The following is a 24,269-nucleotide window of genomic DNA, read 5'->3' on the forward strand; positions in this document are numbered from 1 at the left end:
ACCTCACTCCAAAGGGTGGAGAAGAGCCCAGGCGCGGGGACTGACCTCACTCCAAAGGGTGGAGAAGAGCCCAGGCGTGGGGACTGACCTCACTCCAAAGGGTGGAGAAGAGCCCAGGCGCGGGGACTGACCTCACTCCAAAGGGTGGAGAAGAGCCCAGGCGCGGGGACTGACCTCACTCCAAAGGGTGGAGAAGAGCCCAGGGGCGGGGACTGACCTCACTCCAAAGGGTGGAGAAGAGCCCAGGCGCGGGGACTGACCTCACTCCAAAGGGTGGAGAAGAGCCCAGGCGCGGGGACTGACCTCACTCCAAAGGGTGGAGAAGAGCCCAGGCGCGGGGACTGACCTCACTCCAAAGGGTGGAGAAGAGCCCAGGCGCGGGGACTGACCTCACTCCAAAGGGTGGAGAAGAGCCCAGGCGCGGGGACTGACCTCACTCCAAAGGGTGGAGAAGAGCCCAGGCGCAGGGACTGACCTCACTCCAAAGGGTGGAGAAGAGCCCAGGCGCGGGGACTGACCTCACTCCAAAGGGAGGAGAAGAGCCCAGGAGCAGGGACTGACCTCACTCCAAAGGGGGGAGAAGAGCCCAGGCGCGGGGACTGACCTCACTCCAAAGGGTGGAGAAGAGCCCAGGCGCGGGGACTGACCTCACTCCAAAGGGTGGAGAAGAGCCCAGGCGCGGGGACTGACCTCACTCCAAAGGGTGGAGAAGAGCCCAGGCGCAGGGACTGACCTCACTCCAAAGGGTGGAGAAGAGCCCAGGCGCAGGGACTGACCTCACTCCAAAGGGTGGAGAAGAGCCCAGGCGCAGGGACTGACCTCACTCCAAAGGGTGGAGAAGAGCCCAGGCGCGGGGACTGACCTCACTCCAAAGGGTGGAGAAGAGCCCAGGCGCGGGGACTGACCTCACTCCAAATGGTGGAGAAGAGCCCAGGCGCGGGGACTGACCTCACTCCAAAGGGTGGAGAAGAGCCCAGGAGCAGGGACTGACCTCACTCCAAAGGGTGGAGAAGAGCCCAGGAGCGGGGACTGACCTCACTCCAAAGGATGGAGAAGAGCCCAGGCGCAGGGACTGACCTCACTCCAAAGGATGGAGAAGAGCCCAGGCGCGGGGACTGACCTCACTCCAAAGGGTGGAGAAGAGCCCAGGAGCAGGGACTGACCTCACTCCAAAGGGTGGAGAAGAGCCCAGGAGCGGGGACTGACCTCACTCCAAAGGGTGGAGAAGAGCCCAGGCGCAGGGACTGACCTCACTCCAAAGGGTGGAGAAGAGCCCAGGAGCAGGGACTGACCTCACTCCAAAGGGTGGAGAAGAGCCCGGGCGCGGGGACTGACCTCACTCCAAAGGGTGGAGAAGAGCCCAGGCGCGGGGACTGACCTCACTCCAAAGGGTGGAGAAGAGCCCAGGCGCGGGGACTGACCTCACTCCAAAGGGTGGAGAAGAGCCCAGGCGCGGGGACTGACCTCACTCCAAATGGTGGAGAAGAGCCCAGGCGCGGGGACTGACCTCACTCCAAAGGGTGGAGAAGAGCCCAGGCGCGGGGACTGACCTCACTCCAAAGGGTGGAGAAGAGCCCAGGCGCAGGGACTGACCTCACTCCAAAGGGTGGAGAAGAGCCCAGGCGCAGGGACTGACCTCACTCCAAAGGGTGGAGAAGAGCCCAGGCGCAGGGACTGACCTCACTCCAAAGGGTGGAGAAGAGCCCAGGCGCGGGGACTGACCTCACTCCAAAGGGTGGAGAAGAGCCCGGGCGCGGGGACTGACCTCACTCCAAAGGGTGGAGAAGAGCCCAGGCGCGGGGACTGACCTCACTCCAAAGGGTGGAGAAGAGCCCAGGCGCGGGGACTGACCTCACTCCAAATGGTGGAGAAGAGCCCAGGCTCGGGGACTGACCTCACTCCAAAGGGTGGAGAAGAGCCCAGGCGCGGGGACTGACCTCACTCCAAAGGGTGGAGAAGAGCCCAGGCTCGGGGACTGACCTCACTCCAAAGGGTGGAGAAGAGCCCAGGCGCGGGGACTGACCTCACTCCAAAGGGTGGAGAAGAGCCCAGGCGCAGGGACTGACCTCACTCCAAAGGATGGAGAAGAGCCCAGGCGCGGGGACTGACCTCACTCCAAAGGGTGGAGAAGAGCCCAGGCGCGGGGACTGACCTCACTCCAAAGGGTGGAGAAGAGCCCAGGCGCAGGGACTGACCTCACTCCAAAGGGTGGAGAAGAGCCCAGGCGCAGGGACTGACCTCACTCCAAAGGGAGGAGAAGAGCCCAGGAGCAGGGACTGACCTCACTCCAAAGGGTGGAGAAGAGCCCAGGCGCGGGGACTGACCTCACTCCAAATGGTGGAGAAGAGCCCAGGCGCGGGGACTGACCTCACTCCAAAGGGTGGAGAAGAGCCCGGGCGCGGGGACTGACCTCACTCCAAAGGGTGGAGAAGAGCCCAGGCGCAGGGACTGACCTCACTCCAAAGGGTGGAGAAGAGCCCAGGCGCGGGGACTGACCTCACTCCAAAGGGTGGAGAAGAGCCCAGGCGCGGGGACTGACCTCACTCCAAAGGGTGGAGAAGAGCCCAGGCGCGGGGACTGACCTCACTCCAAATGGTGGAGAAGAGCCCAGGCGCGGGGACTGACCTCACTCCAAAGGGTGGAGAAGAGCCCAGGCGCGGGGACTGACCTCACTCCAAAGGGTGGAGAAGAGCCCAGGCGCGGGGACTGACCTCACTCCAAAGGGAGGAGAAGAGCCCAGGCGCGGGGACTGACCTCACTCCAAAGGGTGGAGAAGAGCCCAGGCTCGGGGACTGACCTCACTCCAAAGGGTGGAGAAGAGCCCGGAGGTGCTGAGCTGGCTGACACAGAAGGGCAAGAAGACTGGGGAGGAGACTTCACAAGGCGCAGCAGGGCCCCAGAGAGACCAGCAGGACCAGGGAGAATGGCTGGCTACAACAAGGCTTTCACAGGGAGGAGGAGGCAGCTCCCAGCTTGGGATGGCCAGTGCCCATGGAGAGGTGCTTGGCCAACAGAAGCTAACCTAGTGGCCAAGTGCTGAGCAGAGAGAGGAACAGCTCTGCCAGTTGGTATGCGACCACCAGACCAATGTGTGTGAGGCCCCCGCTCGTTTGGAGAGAACCCCTTCTGCTCACCCACATAGTTCCAGCTCTGGCCACTCAGGCAGGGAGGCAACCCAATGAGACTCACCTGCTGGTTCTGTTGGCAAGAGGAGGGGTTACTCCATGCCTTGCCCAGAGCAACAGCCGGCAGGACCCAAGAGCACTCTAAGGGCTCCCCTGAAGGCTCCCTGCGAGAAGGCTGGCGTGGATACGATTGGAAAGAGCCCAAGCGGACACCAGCACGCACTGGTGCAATGCTTGTGGTACAGCCCAGACCAATGACAGGTTTTGGAGGCCACTTCTGGGGCTCTGTGACAGGGTGTACCAACCCTGCACTGGTCGTGGAAGGATTAACCAGGCTTGCTGGGCTGAGAAGGCCCCTCCCCTGCAGCCCTGCTGGGCATGCTCCAACTGCAAAGGCAGTATAAAGGCCACAAGAGCTGCTCAGTTGGAGCTGATCACCGGAGGGGAAGGAGCTCCTGCCAGAGTACGGGAGCAACTGCCCCCGCTGACCAGCCGGAGCTCGAGCTGCCTCACCAGCCACCACCACTGCACTAGCCACCGCCGCGCCAGCCGCAGCTGCTGACGCCGTAGCATTCGCCAGCCCCTGTGGGGACGCCGCCGGCTAGCAGACAGGGGTAGGAAGTAGCCCAGGGCGGGGATCAGGAGGAATCCTGGCGGGCTCAGCGTGCTTTGGGGTCCCCCTACTGCCAATGGGGCCCTGGGCTGAGGCCCAGTGCAGAGGGAGGGCCCAGGCCTCCTTACCCCTCCTTCCTTGCACCCCAGAAGAGAGCCATTCTTGTGAACCATAGACTCAGCCGCTGGGCCATATTTACCCCACACAGGGGGCACTACAGACTCAGCCGCTGGGCCATATTTACCCCAGACAAGGGGCGCTACAGACTCAGCCGCTGGGCCATATTTACCCCACACAGGGGGCGTTACAGACTCAGCCGCTGGGCCATATTTACCCCACACAGGGGGCGCTACAGACTCGGCCGCTGGGCCATATTTACCCCAGACAAGGGGAGCTACAGACTCAGCCGCTGGGCAATATTTACCCCAGACAAGGGGCGCTACAGACTCAGCCGCTGGGCCATATTTACCCCACACAGGGGGCGTTACAGACTCAGCCGCTGGGCCATATTTACCCCACACAGGGGGCGCTACAGACTCGGCCGCTGGGCCATATTTACCCCAGACAAGGGGCGCTACAGACTCAGCCGCTGGGCCATATTTACCCCAGACAAGGGGCGCTACAGACTCAGCCGCTGGGCCATATTTACCCCACACAGGGGGCGCTACAGACTCGGCCGCTGGGCCATATTTACCCCACACAGGGGGCACTACAGACTCGGCCGCTGGGCCATATTTACCCCAGACAAGGGGCGCTACAGACTCAGCCGCTGGGCCATATTTACCCCACACAGGGGGCGCTACAGACTCGGCCGCTGGGCCATATTTACCCCAGACAAGGGGCGCTACAGACTCGGCCGCTGGGCCATATTTACCCCAGACAAGGGGCGCTACAGACTCGGCCGCTGGGCCATATTTACCCCAGACAAGGGGCGCTACAGACTCGGCCGCTGGGCCATATTTACCCCACACAGGGGGCGCTACAGACTCGGCCGCTGGGCCATATTTACCCCACACAGGGGGCGCTACAGACTCGGCCGCTGGGCCATATTTTTGCCCCACCAACATGGGTGCTACAGGCTCACACTATCCCGAATGCCTGGACTAGAAGGACTTTAGCCGGGGATAACTCATGGAGGCTAAGCTGATCCACATGGCCCTATAGGGGGCCCAGGTAGAGCACCCCGTGACAGGCTCCCACACTGATGCCAGCAGCCGCTCATGCAGGTAACACCCCGGCTTCCACCACCTACTTACTTTTTGCACGGTGACCCCAGCACCTGCCCGGTCCTGAATTTCCCCCAAACTGCAGTATCCAGCCTTCTCAGAGAACGCTCACCAAAGTGATCACATTCATTACCCTCTTAAAGAGACAACATACTGCAGCTCATTCATCTCCCCGAGGTCGGACACACACCCTGATTTCAGGCACAGCACAGCACTGGTTTGTAGTAAAAGTAAAATAAGTTTCCTTAATGAAAGGACAAGGTAGAGTGATACCACGTGTCAGGAATGAAGATACAAAGGGTGACAGGCAAACAGGAGTAAAAACATGCTTTTAAGACTAAAACTTAATCTCTGCACATTGAAGTCTTTGCTTAAGCAGGTTTCCCACCTAAATTCAGTTCCCAGAGACTTCAGCCCCCTCTTGGTCGAAAGATCCAACGTTCTGCAAGCTCAAGAGCTCCGACGCCTTTCATCCCTGAAGTGATGGGTGCCAAAATCACTTCTCTTTCTGCTTCTCCCTCCCTGTTAGCTTGGGCAGAAAGGCTTTCTGCTGTTCATTCCTGCCTGTTTGCTTACATGCACCGGGGCAGGGAGATGGAAAATGAGGATTCCTTCCCTCTTATCTGAGAGAAAGCTTGTTTCTTTGGTTTGGAGGGAAGCGTCATAGAAAACAGCAACATGATATGGCATTCCACATAAGAGAATTGTCATTGTAAAAATGGAGACTCCTGTAGTGCTGTAAGAATGGGTGGATAATTAAGCAACTGGTTCCAGAGAAAAGTTGGGTATATGACAAGGGGGCACAGAATAACCATCGCTGCTCATTGTGTTCTTACATGGGGCGTTAAGAACATTAGCTAAGCCAGAGGATGTGACACTGGGCAATCCTGAGTTAAGCTCTTTAGCTTATGCAGATGACATCATACCATTGGCAGACATGTTTAAATTAATGATCATGCTCTTTGCTGCTTTTGAAATGTGGTGTAGTTCATCAGGACTTATAATAAATGCCAAGAAGATAAAGTGGGTGCATGTTGGAAACAGGACAATAGATAAAGTGTTAAAATACCACAGAAGTGAAGTCATAGAACTAGTAGAGTCTCATTTATATCTAGGAAGCTTGATCAGCGCCAACAATTCCATCAAGCATGAGTTTAAAAGGCTATGTGCTTTAGCCCCAAATGCTGCACAGAAATTGGCAAAATTAGGGACTAATAAAAACATTCTGTTTGGCACCAAAGTGAAAATGTATCAAACCAATGTACTAACTGTATTACTCTACGGCCTGGAAGCAGACATAAGAATGGCCATACTGGGTCAGACCAAAGGTCCATCTAATGCAGTATGTTGTCTGCTGACAGTGGCCAATCAGACGTCGGATGAGTAGAGGCTATCGAGATAAGAGTTCTTCAGAAGGTGTGAAGTTTTAAGACAAAGGAAGAAGTTAGAAGGAGAGTAGGAAGTGAACTCAGGGTACACATTTACAATCAAAATGACTACAATGGTGGGGGCGCTGCCGAATGCAAGCAGATGATCAAATGCCAAAGAAAATAATGGAAATACTCCCAAGGTCAGTCCAACCTGCGGGCAGCCATTTAGGTGATGGGACATCATATGCAGACCCTTGGCCAGGTTGGGCTTAATGGAGGAACAAGTCATGGAGGGGAATGAACGGGGATGCTGTCCTGCTCCCCAGTCTTCAAAGATGCTCTGGAACAAAAGGGAGAAGACTAAGAACCGTTTTTAAGTAAGATATTTTACAAGTAGAGTGTAAGCTCTTTTGGAGCAGGGACCATCTTCTGTAGTTATTCAACACCTAGCAACATGGCATCCTGATCTGGGATGTGGGCTCCCGGGCACTGTGGTGCTAAGCAAAAATGAGAAGAATAATTCTCCTTAAGTTACTTTGGAAGAGGACTTGCCGGCAGTGGAGGGTAGCCCCGCTTCAGAGAACTAAATTGTGTTAATTAAGGCATGTTACTAAATGACATGACTCCTTATGGGACCTATCACTGACATGGCTGTTAGGGTAGAATTACATTTGCAGCAAGAAAGCACATTTATCATCTGTGAATGTGTACACTCTGCAGAGATAAGCCTGTCATCAATGAGTAGGAGGGTTTTGGTTAATGAGCACAACTTCTGCCTTTAGAGCTTGAGTATGACAGGAAAGTGGGTGTCAAGTACTAGCAGGGAATTTATTGAATTCTCAAGAGATCTGAGTTTTATTTAAACTTCTCTGAGAGCGTCTTGGTTTTCTAGCAGATATAGGGGCTAGCCAAGGCTCCTGGTCCCCAACGTGTGTATATCAGAAGCTTCACTTGAGTTATAAATGCTCATGTATTATGCACATGTTCGCTTACATGCAAATTAAGCATATTACCAGTGAAGCTATGTGAAACATTTTTCTGATCAATTAAAATTAATGTCCTTATAGTACAGGACTAATTTCCTTTCGCCTCTCAGTCAGCTAAATCAGCAGACATAAAATGCCAGATGTTTGGGGCAGGGACTGTCTCTGTTATGTGTTTGAACAGCATCTGACACACTGGAATAAGGTTCTTTAGAAATTACCATGACCCAAACAATAATAATACAGGTTGAACCTTTCTAGACCGACACCCTCGGCACCTGACAGTGTTCCCTCTAACATTTTTTATCCTTGGGTGGGTTGAATTTTCTTTTGGGTAGGTTGAAATTTCTTATGTGCAACACCAATATTGAGGTTCTGTTAACGAATGCCCAGGCAGATTGAAGTGTTCCCCAACAGGTTTTTGTATGTTCCCTTTACGGATATCTGATTTGTGTCCATTAATTCTTTCCCGTAGGGACTGTCCAGTTTGTCCAATATATATTGCAGTGGGGCATTGCTGGCGTTTGATGGCATAGATCACATTCCTGGATGTGCAGTTAAATGAATAAAGCTCACGATACCATCCACATGGTTTGTTAGTCTTTAAAGTGCTACCAGACTATTTGTTGTTTTTTATGTTTATCCTATACAGACTAATTTGGCTACCCCCTGAAGATATTAAAAGAAGACTCCTGTGTCTAGTTCAGGGGTGGGCAATAATTTTTGCCCGGGGGCCACTTCAAAATTTTTTGAAGTAGCCCCAGGCCATCCTGGAAGGGGCTGGGCTACCTCACCCCGAGTCCATGATTGGCCTGGGGGTGGGGGATCACCTTTGCCCCTTCTTCCCATTAGGCACCCCATGCCCTGAAAGAGGCTTGGCACACTCCCCCAGCCCCAGGCCAATTAGGGCCTGGGGGCGGGAGAGTGCGGGAAGCCTCCCTCCCTTCAAGGAGGATGTGGCACTTTGAAGTGCCACGGGCTCCTCACAGAGCCGGGGCAGGGCGAACGAAGCTTCACTCAGTTCCCCCACCCCCACCCCCTGATTGGCCTGGTGGTGGGGGAATGTGCAAAGCCTCCGCTTTCCCCCCCTGCCCTGCGAACAGTGCCCGGCACTTCAAAACACCACATGCTCTTGGAAGGGCAGGAGGAAACTTCACGCGATCTCCTGCCTCCAGGCCTTAATTGGCCTGGGAATGGGGGAGCAGCAGGGCCTCTGCGGTGCTTGGCAGGCCAGATCTGGCCTGCAGTGGTCCTTTTGCCCATTCCTGGTTTAGTTGCTGTGAGGTACCCTTAGGGTATGTCTGCACTACCCTCCTAATTCGAACTAGGAGGGTAATGTAGGCATACCGCACTTGCAAATGAAGCCCGGGATTTGAATTTCCCGGGCTTCATTTGCATGAAGCCGGCCGGCACCATTTTTAAATGCCGGCAGTTCGAACCCTCATGGAATGAGGAGTACAGCTAGTTCGGATTAGGAAGCCTAATCCGAAAAAGCTACTCCGTGCCGCGTGTAGCCGCGCGGCACGGGGTTCGAACTGCAGGCATTTAAAAATGGCGCCGGCCGGCTTCATGCAAATGAAGCCCGGGAAATTCAAATCCCGGGCTTCATTTGCAAGTACGGTATGCCTACATTACCCTCCTAGTTCGAATTAGGAGGGTAGTGTAGACATACCCATGGTGACTACAAAGGCGCTGTACAAAGGTAGGGAATTAGCCTTCTTCCACTTGAGGAAGAATAGAAGCCCCAGAATAAATTAACACCTGGCTTCAGGGGTTTGTAGACAGATGCATGTTTCAAAGAGCTTGCAAAAAAAAAAAAAAAAAGAAGAAGAAGGAAGGAAGGAAGAAGGGCAATCCAGGGAACTACTGACCAGTCAGTCTCACCTCAGTCCCCAGACAAATCATGGAGGGGATTCTCAAGGAATCCATTTTGAGGCACTTGGAAGAGGGGAAAGTGATCAGGAATAGTCAACATGGATTCACCAAGGGCAAGTCATGCCTGACCAATCTAATTAGCTTCTATGACAAGATAATTGGCTCTGTAGATGTGGGGAAGGCAGTGGACATGATATATCTTGACTTTAGCAACACTTTTGATACAGTCTCCCACATAATTTTGGCCAACAAGTTAAGGGAGTATGAATTGGATAAATAGGCAGTAAGGTGGACAGAAAGCTGGCTAGATTATCAGACACAATGGATCGTGATCAATGACTAGATGTCTGGTTGGCGGTCAGTTTCAAGTGGAGTGCCCCAACAGTTGGTTCTAGGGATGGTTTTGTTCAACATCTTTATTAATGACCTGGATAAGGGGATGGATTGCACCCTCAGCAAGTTTGTGGATGACACTATGCTAGGAGGAGAGGTGGATACGCTGGAGGGCAGGGATAGAGTCCAGAGTGACCTAGACAAATTGGAGGATTGGGTTAAAAAAAATCTGAGTACTGCACTTGAGATGGAAGAATCACTAGCACTGTTAGGGTATGTCTACACTACAAAGTTAATTCAAACTAACAGCCGTTAGTTCAAATTAACTTTGATAGGCGCTACACACGCGATCCACTAGTTCGAATTTAATTTGAACTAGAGGAGCGCTTAATTCGAACTAGGTAAACCTCGTTCTACGAGGACTAACGCCTACTTCGAATTAACTAGTTCGAATTAAGGGCTGTGTAGCCACTTAATTCGAACTAGTGGGAGGCTAGCCCTTCCCAGGTTCCCCTGGTGGCCACTCTGGGCACAACCAGGAAAACTCCTCTCCTTTCCCCCAGCCCCGGGCCCTTAAAGGGGTAGACTGTGGCCAGACAGCACTTGACACAGCCAGCCCTGCCAGCAGTCTGTGCCCCGAACCAGTGGCCCCAGGATGAGCCAGGGAGCCAGTGCCAGCGATCCGTCCCCTGCCCAGTCCCCCAGCACCCAGGGGCCAGCCAGCGCACCCTCCTGGAGTAGTGCGGAGGTCATGGACCTCATTGAGGTTTGGGGGCAGGCCCCCAATGTCCATGATCTCCGCACTAGGAGGAGGAACGCGGCTGTCTACGGCTGCATAGCGGCTGCCATGGCCCGAAAGGGACACAGGCCACCCAGGAGCAGGTGCACCTGAAAGTAAAGCAGCTGCGGCAGGCGTACGCCAGGGCCACCAGGGGCGGCGCCGCAGCAGGGGCTGCCACCTGCCCCTACTTCCCCGCCCTCGACCGACTCTTGGGGGGCGGGGCGGTCCGTGCCAGCCTGGGGGACAGCGAGCCGGGACCGGAGGGCCCTGACCCGGGCACACCGGAGGGGCCACCACAAGGAGTTCCAGCACTGGAGTCGGCAGGGTCGTCCAGGGAGACCGTACCGGGTAAGTAGTTCAAATTAAGTAGTTCGGGGAGGGGGGAGGCGGGAGGGAGACCAGAGACTGCGCGCGTGGGCCATGCCTTCCACGGATCATGCAGACACCTGTGCACGTGCGAGCACGTGTCATGCCACCCTTGGGCAGGTGGCTCCAGCTGCGTGACATCCAGGGGCCATGGCCCAATAGGCACATGCATGTGTGAAGAGACCTGACATGCTCCTGACCCCGGGGCGGGACCCAGCAGGATGCTTTCCCTTCACATGTCCCCTCTACACGGAGACAGGGGACATCTCTCCCCCCCCCCCCCCGCCACCCCAGCCACACTATACATGGCACAGGGACATGGGTGCGGTCTTGGGGCAGCTCCCAGTCCTGGGGAGAGCCAGACATCCTGACCATGGCCTCTGTACAAGCACAGCGGCTCTGACGGTGCAGGGCATGGTCGCCCTCACGTCGTGGGGGGGGGGGGGGGGGGGGAAAGGAACGGGGCTGGACATCATCCGCTGCATCCCCAGGGAGAACTGACCACTTCTCGTCTTTCTCTACAGCTGCACCAGCTGCTCGTGCAGGGCGCACCACCCCGGCCGGGACATGCTCCCGCACCCATGGCCTGCTCCGGACCACCACCACAGAGCAGGAGTACTGGGACGAGCACCTGAGGTCCTTGCGAGCCCTGCACCGCACTGTGAAGGCCTGGATGCGGGCAGACCTCCAGCTCTGCCAGGAGCAGCTGGCTGAGGTCCGAGGGCTGAACTCAAACCTGCAGGCCCTGTGCTGGTCCTGCACCTGCTGTCCCCCCAACTTCTGTCCCTCCTCCTACTCCTGCCCCCCCTCCCACCTTTTCCTCCTCAACCCCCACACTCTCTTCCTCAATGTCCACACCCCCCACCTCAACCTCCGCACCCTCCACCCCATCCCCCCGGGGACGCCAAGGCCCCCTCCCTCGCCGTGCTGGGAGGCAGTTGGCCCGGCTAGATCCCCACCCCAATCCCTGAGTTTCCTCCCCCTCCTTTCCCTTGCCTCCCCCTTCCAGCTCCCTCCTCCCAGTTTTCCCCCTCCCCTCTCCCACACTCTCTCCTGCCCTTTCCCGCCTCCTCTCCCCCGTCTCCCCACAGTTTTATTCCCCCCCCCCCCCAGTTTTGTGAAATAAAGAGAGTTTCTATTTTTGAACACGTGTCCTTTATTTTGTACATCAGGAAGGGGGACTAGGGAAGGGTAAGTGGAAGGAGGTGAGGGAGGAATGGGGTACGAGCCCCCAATGGGGAGGACTGGGCTGGCTCTGCGGGCTCCTCGGGGTGGAAGCTCTCCTGAAGCCCCTCGATTGACCCCCCCCCCCCAGATGGCAGCCTGCGGCAAGTGCAGCCGGGCTGATGGCCGAGTGTTGTGATGTGCCGAGTGTGGGCACTCAGGGCACTCCAGCTGCTTTGCAAGCGGGGCACCCCTGAGAACTGTCTGTCCAGGGTGGGGGTCGGGTCCCTTTAAGCACAGCCCTCAGCTAGCCTGAGGCAGCAGCTCCACGCTCTAAGTCCTAACCTGATGCCCTGCCGGCACGGCTTTCGGCCATCCTTAACCTCGGTTCAGGGTCCACTCAGTGTAGACATGCTAGTTCGAATTAGCAAAAAACTAATTCGAACTAGTTTTTAAGTCTGGATGCATTAGTTCGAATTAGCTTAGTTCGAATTAACTAATTTGAACTAAGTTAGTTCGAATTAGCACTGTAGTGTAGACATACCCTCACAGTCTGGGGACTGACTGGCAGCCCAATTCAGCAGAAAAGGACCTGAAGATAACAGTGGATGAAAAGCTGGATATGAGTCAACAGTGTGCCCTTGTAGCCAAGAAGGCTAATGGCATAGTAGGGTGTGACGTAGTGGGGGTACCTTGCTGGTTGCTATGCTGGGCAGTGGGTTGAGAGTGACCTCCACTGGCTGCTGGCTGCAGCACGGCCCAGCAGGGCAGGGGATGAGTCATTATGCAAGGGGGCTTCGAACCTGTCTGACCAGTTATCTCCCAGGGAGCAGAACAATGGGAAGAAGGGGAGTGGAGCCCTGGCTGGGGACAGGGCTGGAAGGGAGTTAGGTTTCTGGCTGGTATCATGGAGGAAGCAGCCTAGGCAACAGGCTGGGATTTAGGGGCCCAGGCTCCCCCATCTCAAGGGGGGCTGAGACATCCCAGGCCTGCCCTGTAACCAGATTACATCTGTGCTGTGCTGTATCCTGGAGAAGCAAGAAACTCCCTCTATTCTGCTGGCTGGTGGAGTCTGTTCGTGCCACTACGGAGGTGCAGGAGATGGGGAAACCCCAACGCGCCTTCACATAGGGTGCATTAGGAGGAGCATTGCCAGCAGATCTAAGGAAGTGATTATGCCCCTTTATTCGGCACTGATGAGGTCGCATATGGAGTATTACATTCAATTCTGGGCCCCTATTATAGAAAGGGTGTGGATGCACTGGAGAAGGTCCAGCGGAGGGCAACCAAAATGATGAGGTGGCTGGAGCACTTGACCTACGAGGAGAGGCTGAGGGATTTGGGCTTGTTTAGTCTGCAGAAGAGAAGAGTGAAGGGGGATTTGATTGGAACCTCCATGCAGGTAATTGAAGATTGCTAAGAGGATGGAGAGAGGCTGTTCTCAGTGGGGGCAGGTGGCAGAACAAGGAGCAATGGGCTCAAGTTGCAGTGGGGGAGGTCGAGGTTGGATATTAGGAAAAACTATTTCAGTAGGAGGGTGGAGAAGCACTGGAATGGATTCCCTAGGGAGGAGGTGCAATCTCCATCCCTAGAGGTTTTCAAGTCCCGGCTTGACAAAGTCCTGGGTGGAATAATTTAGTTAGTATTGATCCTTCTTTGGGCAGGGGGCTGGACTCGATGACCACCTGAGGTCTCTTCCAGCCTTATGATTCTATGATTGAAATAAGGTTTCATCCTATAAAACTAGCATCACAGCTAGTACTTGCTACTTCTGACTCATCAGACCCAGAACTCTACCACATAGCAAAGATCTGGCCTTAATGCAATACAATTTACTATGTATTAATTGGTAACACAGAATTTTAAAAAATCATTAAGTTCAGAGTTTTAAATATCTGCAACACTCCAAAAAAAATCTGTTAAAAGAATCATTCTTTGTCGAGTAGTGTCCCCGAGGGTGCTCCACTCGAGGTGCTGGGCTCATTCCGGCACCGCAAACCAGAGGATTTTCAGTAGCAGTAGCCCCCCCCCCCCCCCCACCGGACCACGCATGCGTGACTGCTGCTTCACGCCTCTCAGCTGAGCACGGTCCAGTTAGTCAGTTTCCTTTCAACCCTCTGCGGTTGCAGATGGAGTTAGCTTATGCTCCCCCTCCTGTCTGAGGAGTGAGGGAGATTAGTTAGTTTAGCTTGTTCTTCTGTTTTTTGTCAAAAGTTGTTAGTGTTAGCGTAGTTGTTAGTGTAGTAGTAATTCCCGGTCAGTTCTTTAAAAAAAAAATTTTTCCTGTGCTTGTTCTGTCAAACCTCAGGTCGCATTAACGATGCCAGGATCACCTGGGTTTAAAAAGTGCACCGAGTGCCAAGATGCCATGCCGGCATCAGATGGACACTCTCGCTGCATAAAATGTCGCGGGGATGGACATGTCCCGCTGAAATGCAACCTCTGCACTAAATTAACGGCGCGCGCCAGGAGGGATCGAGAACTCAGACTCAGAGTTCTCCTCTTCAATAAAGCCCTCCAGGCTCCGGAGATGTCGGACTCGCTCCCCACTGGGGAGCTTAAGAATCCGATGGCTCAGGAGAGCCCCCATGGCATGGCGGGCAGAGTGAGCAGCGGGGACAGACCAGGAACCTCTGGCTGTTCGCCAAGGTATCCTTCTGACAAGACAGGCAAGGGCCGAAGTTCCTCAGTCCCTACCCAAGTCCATCACAAGGACCCTATCTCGGCACCGGCTGAGGACTCACGAGAAGAGTCGGTGTCGGCAATGGCTCAAACGGCCACTCTGAGGCCGGCAGCGGACAACCTGGCACCGGCTTTTCCCGTGCATGCACGGATGACCACGGCCGCAACAGCAGAGGTGCCAGGGTCTTCCCCAGCTGTTGCTGCTGCATCCTCCCAGGTGCCGGAGTCAGCGGCACTGGGATCAGCATCACAGGAGGGAGCTTTCGGTACAGAGCCCTCGGCACCAGCATTACCAACACTTGTCCTGCAGCCAGTGGCACTGGGTCAGCCAATAAGCAGCCAGGCTGTGGAGGTTGCTTCTTTGTCCCTCAGTCCCCTATGCTCTGCATTGTTGCCTTCTCTCAACTCCTCAGTGCTGACAAAAGTACAACACAAGTCTGCACGAGTCCGGACACCATCTTTGACACCGGACCGAGTCATGTTTTCACCCGGACTGATGTCACCTGCCTCGTCTTATGCTGGAGGTCGTCACCACGCTCATCATCACCATTATCATTATGCATCGGCCGGAAACCATTACTACCGATCATCCCACCACTCACCGCCAAGACGGTATTACCGAGAGCACTACTCTTGATCTCTCTTTCACTATTCCAGGAGATCCTTTTCACCAGGGTCCCCAAAACCCCTGGAATGTCCTCGCCAACATGACACGCTCAGAAGGTACTCTTCCAGACGTTCCCCGAGTCCATACCACAGGCATCAGTATGAGCGATGTTATTATGACCACCCTTCTCTCGATAGACAACGTCCATGCTCGCGTTCACCGCAATCCAGCCGGACCCTATCTCCGCATGTACCACTACAGTCTTCACCTTCTGCTGCTCCACTGGCTCCTGTGGAGGACACCGCATCCATCTATCAGGAGGATGACCGCACTCCTCACCAGGAGCATCAGAGCCCGGATTCGCCGGCTCATCACTCTTCTTCATCACCAGATGACGCGGTGGTTCCTGGGGACTTGTCTCCCACGGAAGACCAAAAACAGTTCCAGGAGCTTTTCAAGAGGGTTGCCCAATCCCAAGAGATCCAGACGACGGACGTGCAACAAAAGCAGCATCAGTTGTTGAAGAACCTGAAACCGTCCCAGAAATCGAAACTGGCATTCCCCTTTGATGAAGCCATTTTAGAGATTGCCGATGACATCTGGCAGACCCCAGCTACGTCCTTGCCAACCAATAAGAGGTCGGACAAAAAGTACTTAATAAGCCAGAAGGGTATGGACTTTTTATTTACACACACTCAGCCCAACTCCCTTGTGATAGACGCCACACAGCAGACGTCTCAGGCCAAAAACACTGCGAATGACAAAGAAGCTAAGCGCCTTCCCCCCAGCCACTTATTCCCTGCTTATCTTGCCTACTGATCTGATCTGGGAGCAATTCAGTCCAGCATCTGGCAGCTCTGTTTAGCTGCTGCTTACAGATTTCTCCCCTCCCCCGCCACCAGTCAGCTGATCTCCCTGCCTGCGCGGGAGCTTTGAACCTCTTAGTGGGCCTCAGAAAATAGCTGAGCAGTTGCGCAGATTAGCGGGAACTTGGGACCTGACTGGTGCCGAACCAGAGAATTTGCCGAATCATGGAAGTTCATTATTGTCTAGCAGCATCACCAGCACTTCCGCTGCTTGCTGGGCTCTTAGAAGACATTTAGGGATAAATTAGAGCTAACTAACCACACAGGACACCGAGAGCCAGAACTGGTGGCTGTAAACAAACTTTATGGGACCACGAGAAACTTGGCCACACCCTTGATAAGTGGACATGCGGCTCACTAAAATCCTGCCGGACCACAGATGTTGCCAGGATGTAGTAAGAATCCCAGCACAGTCCAAACATAATGATATCCCATGAAAGCACATCTTTGGCTGCAAAATGTGCAGTTTATTGCTAATTTGCTCAATGCAAGTTAGTAGGCAAGCCCCTTTCTCACACATGCTTTTCCTTACTGGGATGGAGTCAAAGGTTGGTCGATAAGCTATCTACAATTGGCCCTTGCACGTTAGAAATCTTTCTTGTCCACCACTGCATGATTGTACTGTAAAAAAGTCATACTGGCCAAGACTGGGCTGCTGAAACCACACATCATGGTAACTGTCAAGCCATGAGGCCAGATGTGTTGTTTGGTGACATGTTTTAAAATTTGTCATGTGACTTTGCCCTGTGCAATGACATGTGACGCTGCAGTGTTTTCATCTGCAGCAGACCCTTATCTGCTCTCTGTGCAGCCTGAATTAGCTGCTCAAGCCCAGCAAGCACTGCTTATGGAGTTTTTCCAGTGGGAAGCTTTGAGACTTCTTGGAGTTGCAAATGGCCCCTCCTTCCCCTACACCACAGTGGGGCTTTTGGGCTCAGGGTAGTGCAGCATCTTCCTGAGGCAGGGAACCTTTGATGGGACCCAGACACAGATTTCAGAAGTGCCACAAAACCAAGTGCTGCTGGTGCACCTATACCCATGGATTGGAGGCAGGTCAGAAAATGGGCTTTTTTAATGTGCAAAATTTCAATGAAAACAGGAAAAAAAGTTTTCTGTGGAAAAAAGTTTAACTTTTTGTCCAGAAAATCAAAAACTGAAGGATTTCAGTTAAAACCCAAGTATTTCTATTGAGAAATGTTGCTGCAATGCCGCATGGGAATGCTGGTTCGGAAGCCTCACACTCCTAATCTCCTTTGTAGCCTGGGGTCCCCAGCTGGACTGTATCTGCCACTAGGCAGCATGGGTTCCCCTCCTGGAAGGAAAGGACATGTAGTCTGGCTTGGGAGCCTAGCTCCGGGAGAAGATGAAGGATGATGAACCCGAACTATAAATCACAGGAGGCACAGCAGTGGTGTATCTGAATCCAAATATGTCAGAATGTAGACATTTTGTTATTTGATGAAAAAATCAAAATGTCGTGTTGTCACAAACCCAATTCTTCACTAAAAAACAGGTTTGTGGACATTTTTGAGCAGCGATAATGCAGAGTTATAAACTAAGCAAAAGTGCCCCTAAAGGAACTCCAAGAATTCCTCTTAAGAGCCTGGAACCATTCCCAACAAGATGCAGAGGAAAGTGAAGGTAATATCCACTATGATGGTGGACAGTCTGACCTAATGGTCAAAGCCCAGACTAGAGTCGGGGTCATGGTCAGGGTCAAACTGGAGTCAAAGTCATGCCATTTCAAAAGCATAGTTGGGCTAGAAACCACACCAAGCAGCAAGGAAGAATTTAATCAGAAAAAATGTGAGTGATAATTGGGAATCATTTAAGAACACCTCACTGGATGCCCCAAAAGCACACATCCACAATTAAGGAAGTAGGCAGGGCTAGTTTAAAAAAAAAAAAAAAAAAAAAAAAAAAAAAGGATCTTGTTTGAGCAGAAGTGAAGACGTCTGTAAATAAATTTAAAAAATACAACAGATGGAAGAAAGGGGAAGTTGATAGTAATGCATATAAATCAGAAGTTAGGAATCATAAAAATTGATAAGGGAAGCCAAGGGAAACAAAGAGAAATCTGTGGCCAGCAAACCGAAGAACAATAAGAAGTTTTTAAACTATATTTAAAACAAAAAGAATTCTGAGGATAGTTCTGGTTCAGTGCTGATTCACTACTATCAATAACAATGCAGAAAAACTAGATGTGTCCAAAATATTTTTTTTTCTGTATTTGGGATAAAAAATGATGATAATACTTCTTTCCATTCCACTAGTGTCTCTGGAGGATGTTAAACAGAAGTTACTAAAATTAGACATTTTTAAATGAGCAGGTTCGGATACCCTAAGTCCAAGAATTGTAAAAGAGCTGTCTGAAGGGCTGGCCTGTTAACGCTGGTTTTTCAGTAAGTCTTGCAGCAGTGAGAAGTGGCAGGAGATCAAAAGAAAGCTAATATTGTGCCATTCTTACAAAAGGATAAATGGGAAGCCCCACGCCTATCAGCCGGATGTTGATCCCAAGCAAGATATTGGATTATCTGATATGGGACTCAGTTAATAAAGAATTTAAGGAGGTTAATAGAATTAATGCAAGTCAAATTGGGCTTATCGAAAATAGATCCTGTCACACTAATTTGATATCTTTTCACAATAAAATGACAATTCAGTTGGTAAAAAAATAATGCTGAAGTAATAGACTTGGGGTTTATTTACACTACACAGCTTTTAGAGACACAACTGTGTCAACATGGCCTTATCACTAAAAGTTGGACTGTAAATGCTGTTTGTTGGCACTTTTGCCAAAAAATATTTCCATTGTGTTGTTGACAGGAGAGCATTCCTGCCGGCTATGAGCTGTTTACCCTGCCACTTGCCATGGCAAAACTTTTGTCTTTCGAGGAGGTGGGGGCAGGGAGGGGTTAAGCACCCGTGTACAGCAAAAGCTTTGTCATCCAACTGGCAGTATAAACAAAGCCTAAGAGAAATAAGGTTGACGAGGTAATATCTTTTATTGGATCATCTTCTGTAAGGCATTTGACTTAATACCACATGATAGTTTGATCATAAAGCTAGAACATATACAATTAACATGGTACATATTAAAAGGATTAAAAACTGGCTAATTGAGAGGTTTCAAAATGAAGCTGTAAACAAAGCATCATCATCAAGTGGGTCTGTTTCTAGGGGTGTCCTACAGGCATTGGTTCTTGGCCCTATGATATTTAACATGTTTTTTCAATGACATGGAACAACACATAAAATTGCTGATAAAGTTTGCAGATGACACAAAAAGCAGGGGAGTGATAAATAGTGAAGAGTCATTAAGTCAGAACGAGCTAGACCACTTGGTAAACTGGTTGTAAATAACCAATACGGCTTAATATAGATGCATACCTCCAGAAACAGCGCCCATAGTCCATCCTTACAGAATGGGGGAAGCTATCCCGGGAAGCAAGGACTCTGGAAAGGATGTGATGGCTGTGGTGGGAAGTGAGCTGACCAGGAGCTCCCCATGCGACACTGTGGCAGGGGTGAAAGGAACTTACATTTCTTATGGGCACTGTCCTATCACCACTTGGGTCCCTGCCAGCTCTTTCACTAGTTCCCTGCTGGCTTTTGACGCCACTCAGACGGCTCTTGCCAGAGCTGTGCACTGTGGCGTGCTCCCTTACTGTCACCTCTGCACTGTGGTCAAAAGCATGAACGTGATCCTGAGAGGAAGAAACAAGAGGTGATGAAGGGCCACATGTCTCCCCAGATTGTTCAGTCACATGCTGCTGCTGGACCCCCTCCCTTCGGAGAAGTTGAGCTGGGGGCTACGCCATTAAAGAGAGACAGAGGAGCATGAGCAGAGGAACAGCTGGGAATTGGTTGGAGGGGCCACTGCTTTCCCAGCAAGGGGAGGGCTGCTTGTCAGAAGGGGGAGAGCCACTGATAGCATGGGAGGGGCCATCACTTCAGCTGTTCTAGGATTGTGACCCCCCCCCCCCCATCCGCATACTCGGATTGTCTGTAGCATCTCTATATTTGGCACTGGAACCACTTCTGGAGTACTGTGTCCAGGTCTGAGATCCACGATTCAGGAAGGATGTTGATAAACAGGAGAGGGGTCAGAGAAGAGCCACAAGAAACCTGCCTTGTAGTGATAGACTCAAGCAATCAGTTAAGAGGTGACTTGATTACAGTCGGTAAGTACCTTGACAGAGGGAGTCCTAATGTGGTCAGGAAGACCCGCAATACCTGTGCCAGCCCTGCTTCCGTCTCTTCCGCCTGTGCCTGTAGCCAGACAGACTGCCTAGTCATGGATGCCTCTACCCAGATCTTTGTGAGGTTTTGCAGGGACTGTGCTTGCAACTCCCACTTACAGAGATCCGGGCTGGGGAGACCATCCAAGTGAAAGGTGCCTGTTGGTGGAATCTCTCAGGAAGCAGGTGGGAGAGCTACAAAAGGAGGTGGCTGGGCTGAGGAGCATCCGAACCCACTAGCAGTTCCTGGAGAGTATTCACATGGAGACAGCTCAGGCTGAGGTAGCTGTCCCATTACAAAAGACTGCTGACACACAGTCTTTGGAGTGGAGGAGGAGATGGCTCAGGGGGACACTGGCAGCTGATCACTTCTGGCAGCAGGCAGTGCTCCACCCTGCTCCTAGCCTTCCCACCGTGGTACTGGGGAACCATTATACTGCTCTCAATACCAGAGACAAGGAATTACCCCCTAAAGCAGAAAAGGAGAAGCCTTGGACCGCTAAGGCTGGGAGGTCTGCAGTCACCACTGCGAGGAGGAAACGTAGGGTAGTGTAATGGTGGTCAGAGACTCTCTTCTGAGAGGGATGGAGGCGCCCATCTGTCGCCCTGACATGTCATCTCGGCAGGTGCTGCCTGCCAGGGGCCTGTATCTGAGATGTTACGGAGGCATTGTCGAGGGTTATCCAGCCCTCTGACTACTCACTCATCCATGTGGGCAATAATGATATTTCAAGGTGTGACTCTAAGCAGATCAAGAGTGACTACAGGGCTCTGGGCATACGTGTGAAGGAGTTTGGAGCATGGGTGGTATTCTCTTGGGTCCTTCTGTCAAAGGCAGGGGCCTAGGCAGAGACAGGTGCATCCTGGAGATGAATGCCTGGCTGCGAAGATGGTGCCGCCAGGAGGGCTTTGGTTTCCTCGACCATGGGATGCTGTTCGAAGAAGGACTGCTAAGCAGGGATGGGGTTCACCTTTTGAGGAAGGGGAAGACTGTATTTGGATGCAGACTGACTAGCCTAGTAAAGACTAGCTTTAAACTAAGTTAGACAGGGGCAGGTGACCAAAGCCCACAGGTAAGTGAAGAACATGGAGACCTAGGAGATGGGTTGGAAATGGGAGGGAGCATGGGCTATAACATAAGAGAAAAAGAAAGGAAAAGGGAGAACTGGGGGGCAAAATCAAATCAGTATCTTAGATGCCTATATACAAATGCAAGGAGTATGAGTAATAAGCAAGAAGAACTTATTTATTAGCTGTGCTAATAAATAAACATAACTGTGGCATAATTGGTATCACAGAGACTTGGTGGAATAAATTGCACAATTGGAATATTGGTATAGAAGGGTACAGCTTGCTCAGGAAAGATAGGCAGGGAAAACAGGGAGGAGGAGTTGCCTTATATATTAAAAATGTATACACTTGGACTGTGGTGGAGATGGACGTAGGAGACAGACATGTTGGGAGTCTCTGCATTACGTTAAAAGGAGTAAAAAAACAAGGGTGATGTCATGCTATGAGTCTACTGCAGAACACCTGCCCAGGCAGAAGAGGTGGATGAAGCTTTTTTAAACAACTAACAAAATCATCCCAAGTGCAGGACTTGGTGGTGATGGGGGATTCCAACAATCCAGACATCTGTTGGGAAACTAACACAGCAGGGCACAGACTATCCAATAAGTTCTTGGACTGCATTAGAGACAATTTTTTATTTCAGAAGTTTGAGAAGCTACTGGGGGGAAGCTGTTCTAGATCTGATTTTTAACAAATAAGGAGGAACTAGTTGAGAATTTGAAAGTCGAAGGCAGCTTGGGTGAAAGTGATCATGAAATCGAGATAATGGAACAAGTAATTAAGGAATTCATCTGCAAACATCTGAAAGATAATTCTAAGGAATAGTAGAGGGGAAACAGCAGAATAAAGACAATGGATTTCAGGAAGGAAGATTTTAGTAAACTCAGAGAGCTGGTAGGTAACATCCCATGGGAAACAAGACTAAGAGGAAAAACAACTGAAGGGATTTGGCAGTTTTTCATAGGGACATTATTAAGGATCCAAAAGCAAGCTATTTCGCTGTGTAGGAAAGATAGACAGTATGTCAAAAGATCACCTTGGCTTACCCAGGAGATCTTTCCTGATTGAAAAAATAAAAAAGGAGTTATATAAAAAGTGGAACTAGGTCTAATTTCATAGGATGGATATAAACAAGCAACACAGGCATGCAGGGGCAAGATTAAAAAAGCAAAGACACAAAACAAGCTAAATCTAGCTAGAGACATAAAGGATAACAAGAAGACATTCTGAAAATATATTAGAAGCAAGAGGAAGACCAAGGACAGGGTAGGCCCATTGCTCAGTGAAGAGGGAGAAACAATAACAGGAAACTTCGAAATGGCAGAGGTGCTTAATGACTTCTTTGTTTCAGTTTTTGTCAAGAAGATTGGTGGTGACAGGATGCCTCACATAGTGAATGCTAGTGGAAATGGGGTAGGTTTAACAGTTAAAATTTAAAAAAAAAACAAGTTAAAAATTACTTAGAAAAGTGGGATTTCTTCAATTTACCAGGGCCTGATTAAATGTATCCTAGAATACTCAAGGAGCTTATAGGGGAGGTATCTGAGACTTTAGCTATCATCTTTGAGAAGTCATGGGCGTCGGGAGGGATACCAGAAGACTAGAGAAGGGCAAATCTAGGGCCCATCTATAAAAAGGGAAATAAGAACAACCCAGGAAACTACAGATCAGTCAGTTTAATTTCTGTGCCAGGGAAGATAATGGAGCAAGTAATTAAGGAAATCATCTGCAAACATCTGAAAGATAATAAGGTGCCAGGGAACACAGCCAGCATGGATTTGTAAAGAACAAATCATGTCAAACCAATCGGATAGCTTTCTTTAATAGGCTAACGAGTCCTGTGGATAAGGGAGAAGTGGTGGACATGGTGTACCTAGAGCTCCTCGCAAGCCACATGCAGCTCTTCACCCCTAAAAGTGCGGCTCGCGAAGCCTCCCTCACAGCTTGCAAAGCTGCCCTATGCGCCCCTACAAACGGTCCCCGGCTCCCTGTGCTCACTGGGTGCAGGGGAGTCATCTGGCACAGCAAAATGGAGGCGGTAAGATGGTGGTACCTGGCGGGAGCCTGATGTGGCCAAAAAGTTTTTAAAGGGGCAGTGTCCCCCTTTTTCTCCCCCCTCTGCTCAACAATTCTGGTGTGGCTCTTCTGGTGTTTAGGCTCTCTTTGTTTAATTGGTTGGCCACCCCTGGCCTAGACTTTAGTAAGGCATTTGATACAGTCTTGCATGACCTTCTAATCAATAAGGGAAATACAACCTAAATGGGGCTACTGTAAGGTGGGTGCATGACTGGCTGGATAACCATGCTCAGAGAGTAGTTATTAACAGTTCACAGTCATGCTGGAAGGACGTAAGTGGGGTTCCACAGGGGGCTGTTTTGGGACCAGTTCTGTTCAATATCTTCATCAGCAATTTAGATGATGGCATAGAGAGTACGCTTATTAAGCTTGCAGATGATCCCAAGCTGGGAGGGGTGCTTTGGAGGATAGGGTCATAATTCAAAATGATCTGGACAAACTGGAGAAATGGTCGCAGTATAGAGGATGAAGTTTAATAAGGACAAATGCAAAGGCTCCACTTAGGAAGGAACAATCAGTTTCACACATACAGAACAGGAAGCAACTGTCTAGGAAGGAGTACTGCAGAAAGGTATTTAGGGGTCATAGTGGACCACAAGCTAAATATGAGTAAAGAGTGTGATACTGTTGCGAAAAACGCAAACATAATTCTGGGATGCATTCACAGGAGTGTTGTAAGCAAGACGCGAGAAGTCATTCTTCCGCTCTACTCTGCGCTCATTAGGCCTCAATTGTACTCTTGTGTCCAGTTCTGGGCACCACATTTCAGGAAAGATGTGGACAAATTGGAGAAGGTCCAGAGAAGAGCAACAAAAATGATTAAAGGTCTAGAGAACATGACCTATGAAGGAAGACTGAAAGAACTGGGCTTGTTTACTTTAGAAAAGAGA

At 51.4% G+C, this 24,269-nt stretch overlaps 2 protein-coding genes across 2 annotated transcripts in view; both read left to right on the top strand.

The window, feature by feature from the left end:
* The window catches only part of LOC142827533 (uncharacterized), a 33,017-nt gene extending 19,290 nt beyond the window's left edge, over positions 1 to 13,727 (top strand). The window contains exons 2-3 of the mRNA XM_075923136.1: positions 10,333 to 10,654; positions 11,197 to 13,727. Coding sequence (XP_075779251.1) covers positions 10,333 to 10,654; positions 11,197 to 11,798 — 924 coding nt within the window. The 3' untranslated portion in view covers positions 11,799 to 13,727. The remainder of the gene's footprint in view (positions 1 to 10,332; positions 10,655 to 11,196) is intronic.
* The window catches only part of BCL2L11 (BCL2 like 11), a 161,683-nt gene that overhangs the window by 69,131 nt on the left and 68,283 nt on the right, over positions 1 to 24,269 (top strand). The gene's annotated exons all lie outside the window — the stretch shown is intronic.

This window comes from Pelodiscus sinensis, chromosome 3 (genome assembly GCF_049634645.1).
Source record: "Pelodiscus sinensis isolate JC-2024 chromosome 3, ASM4963464v1, whole genome shotgun sequence".
Classification (NCBI taxonomy): Eukaryota; Metazoa; Chordata; order Testudines; family Trionychidae; genus Pelodiscus; species Pelodiscus sinensis.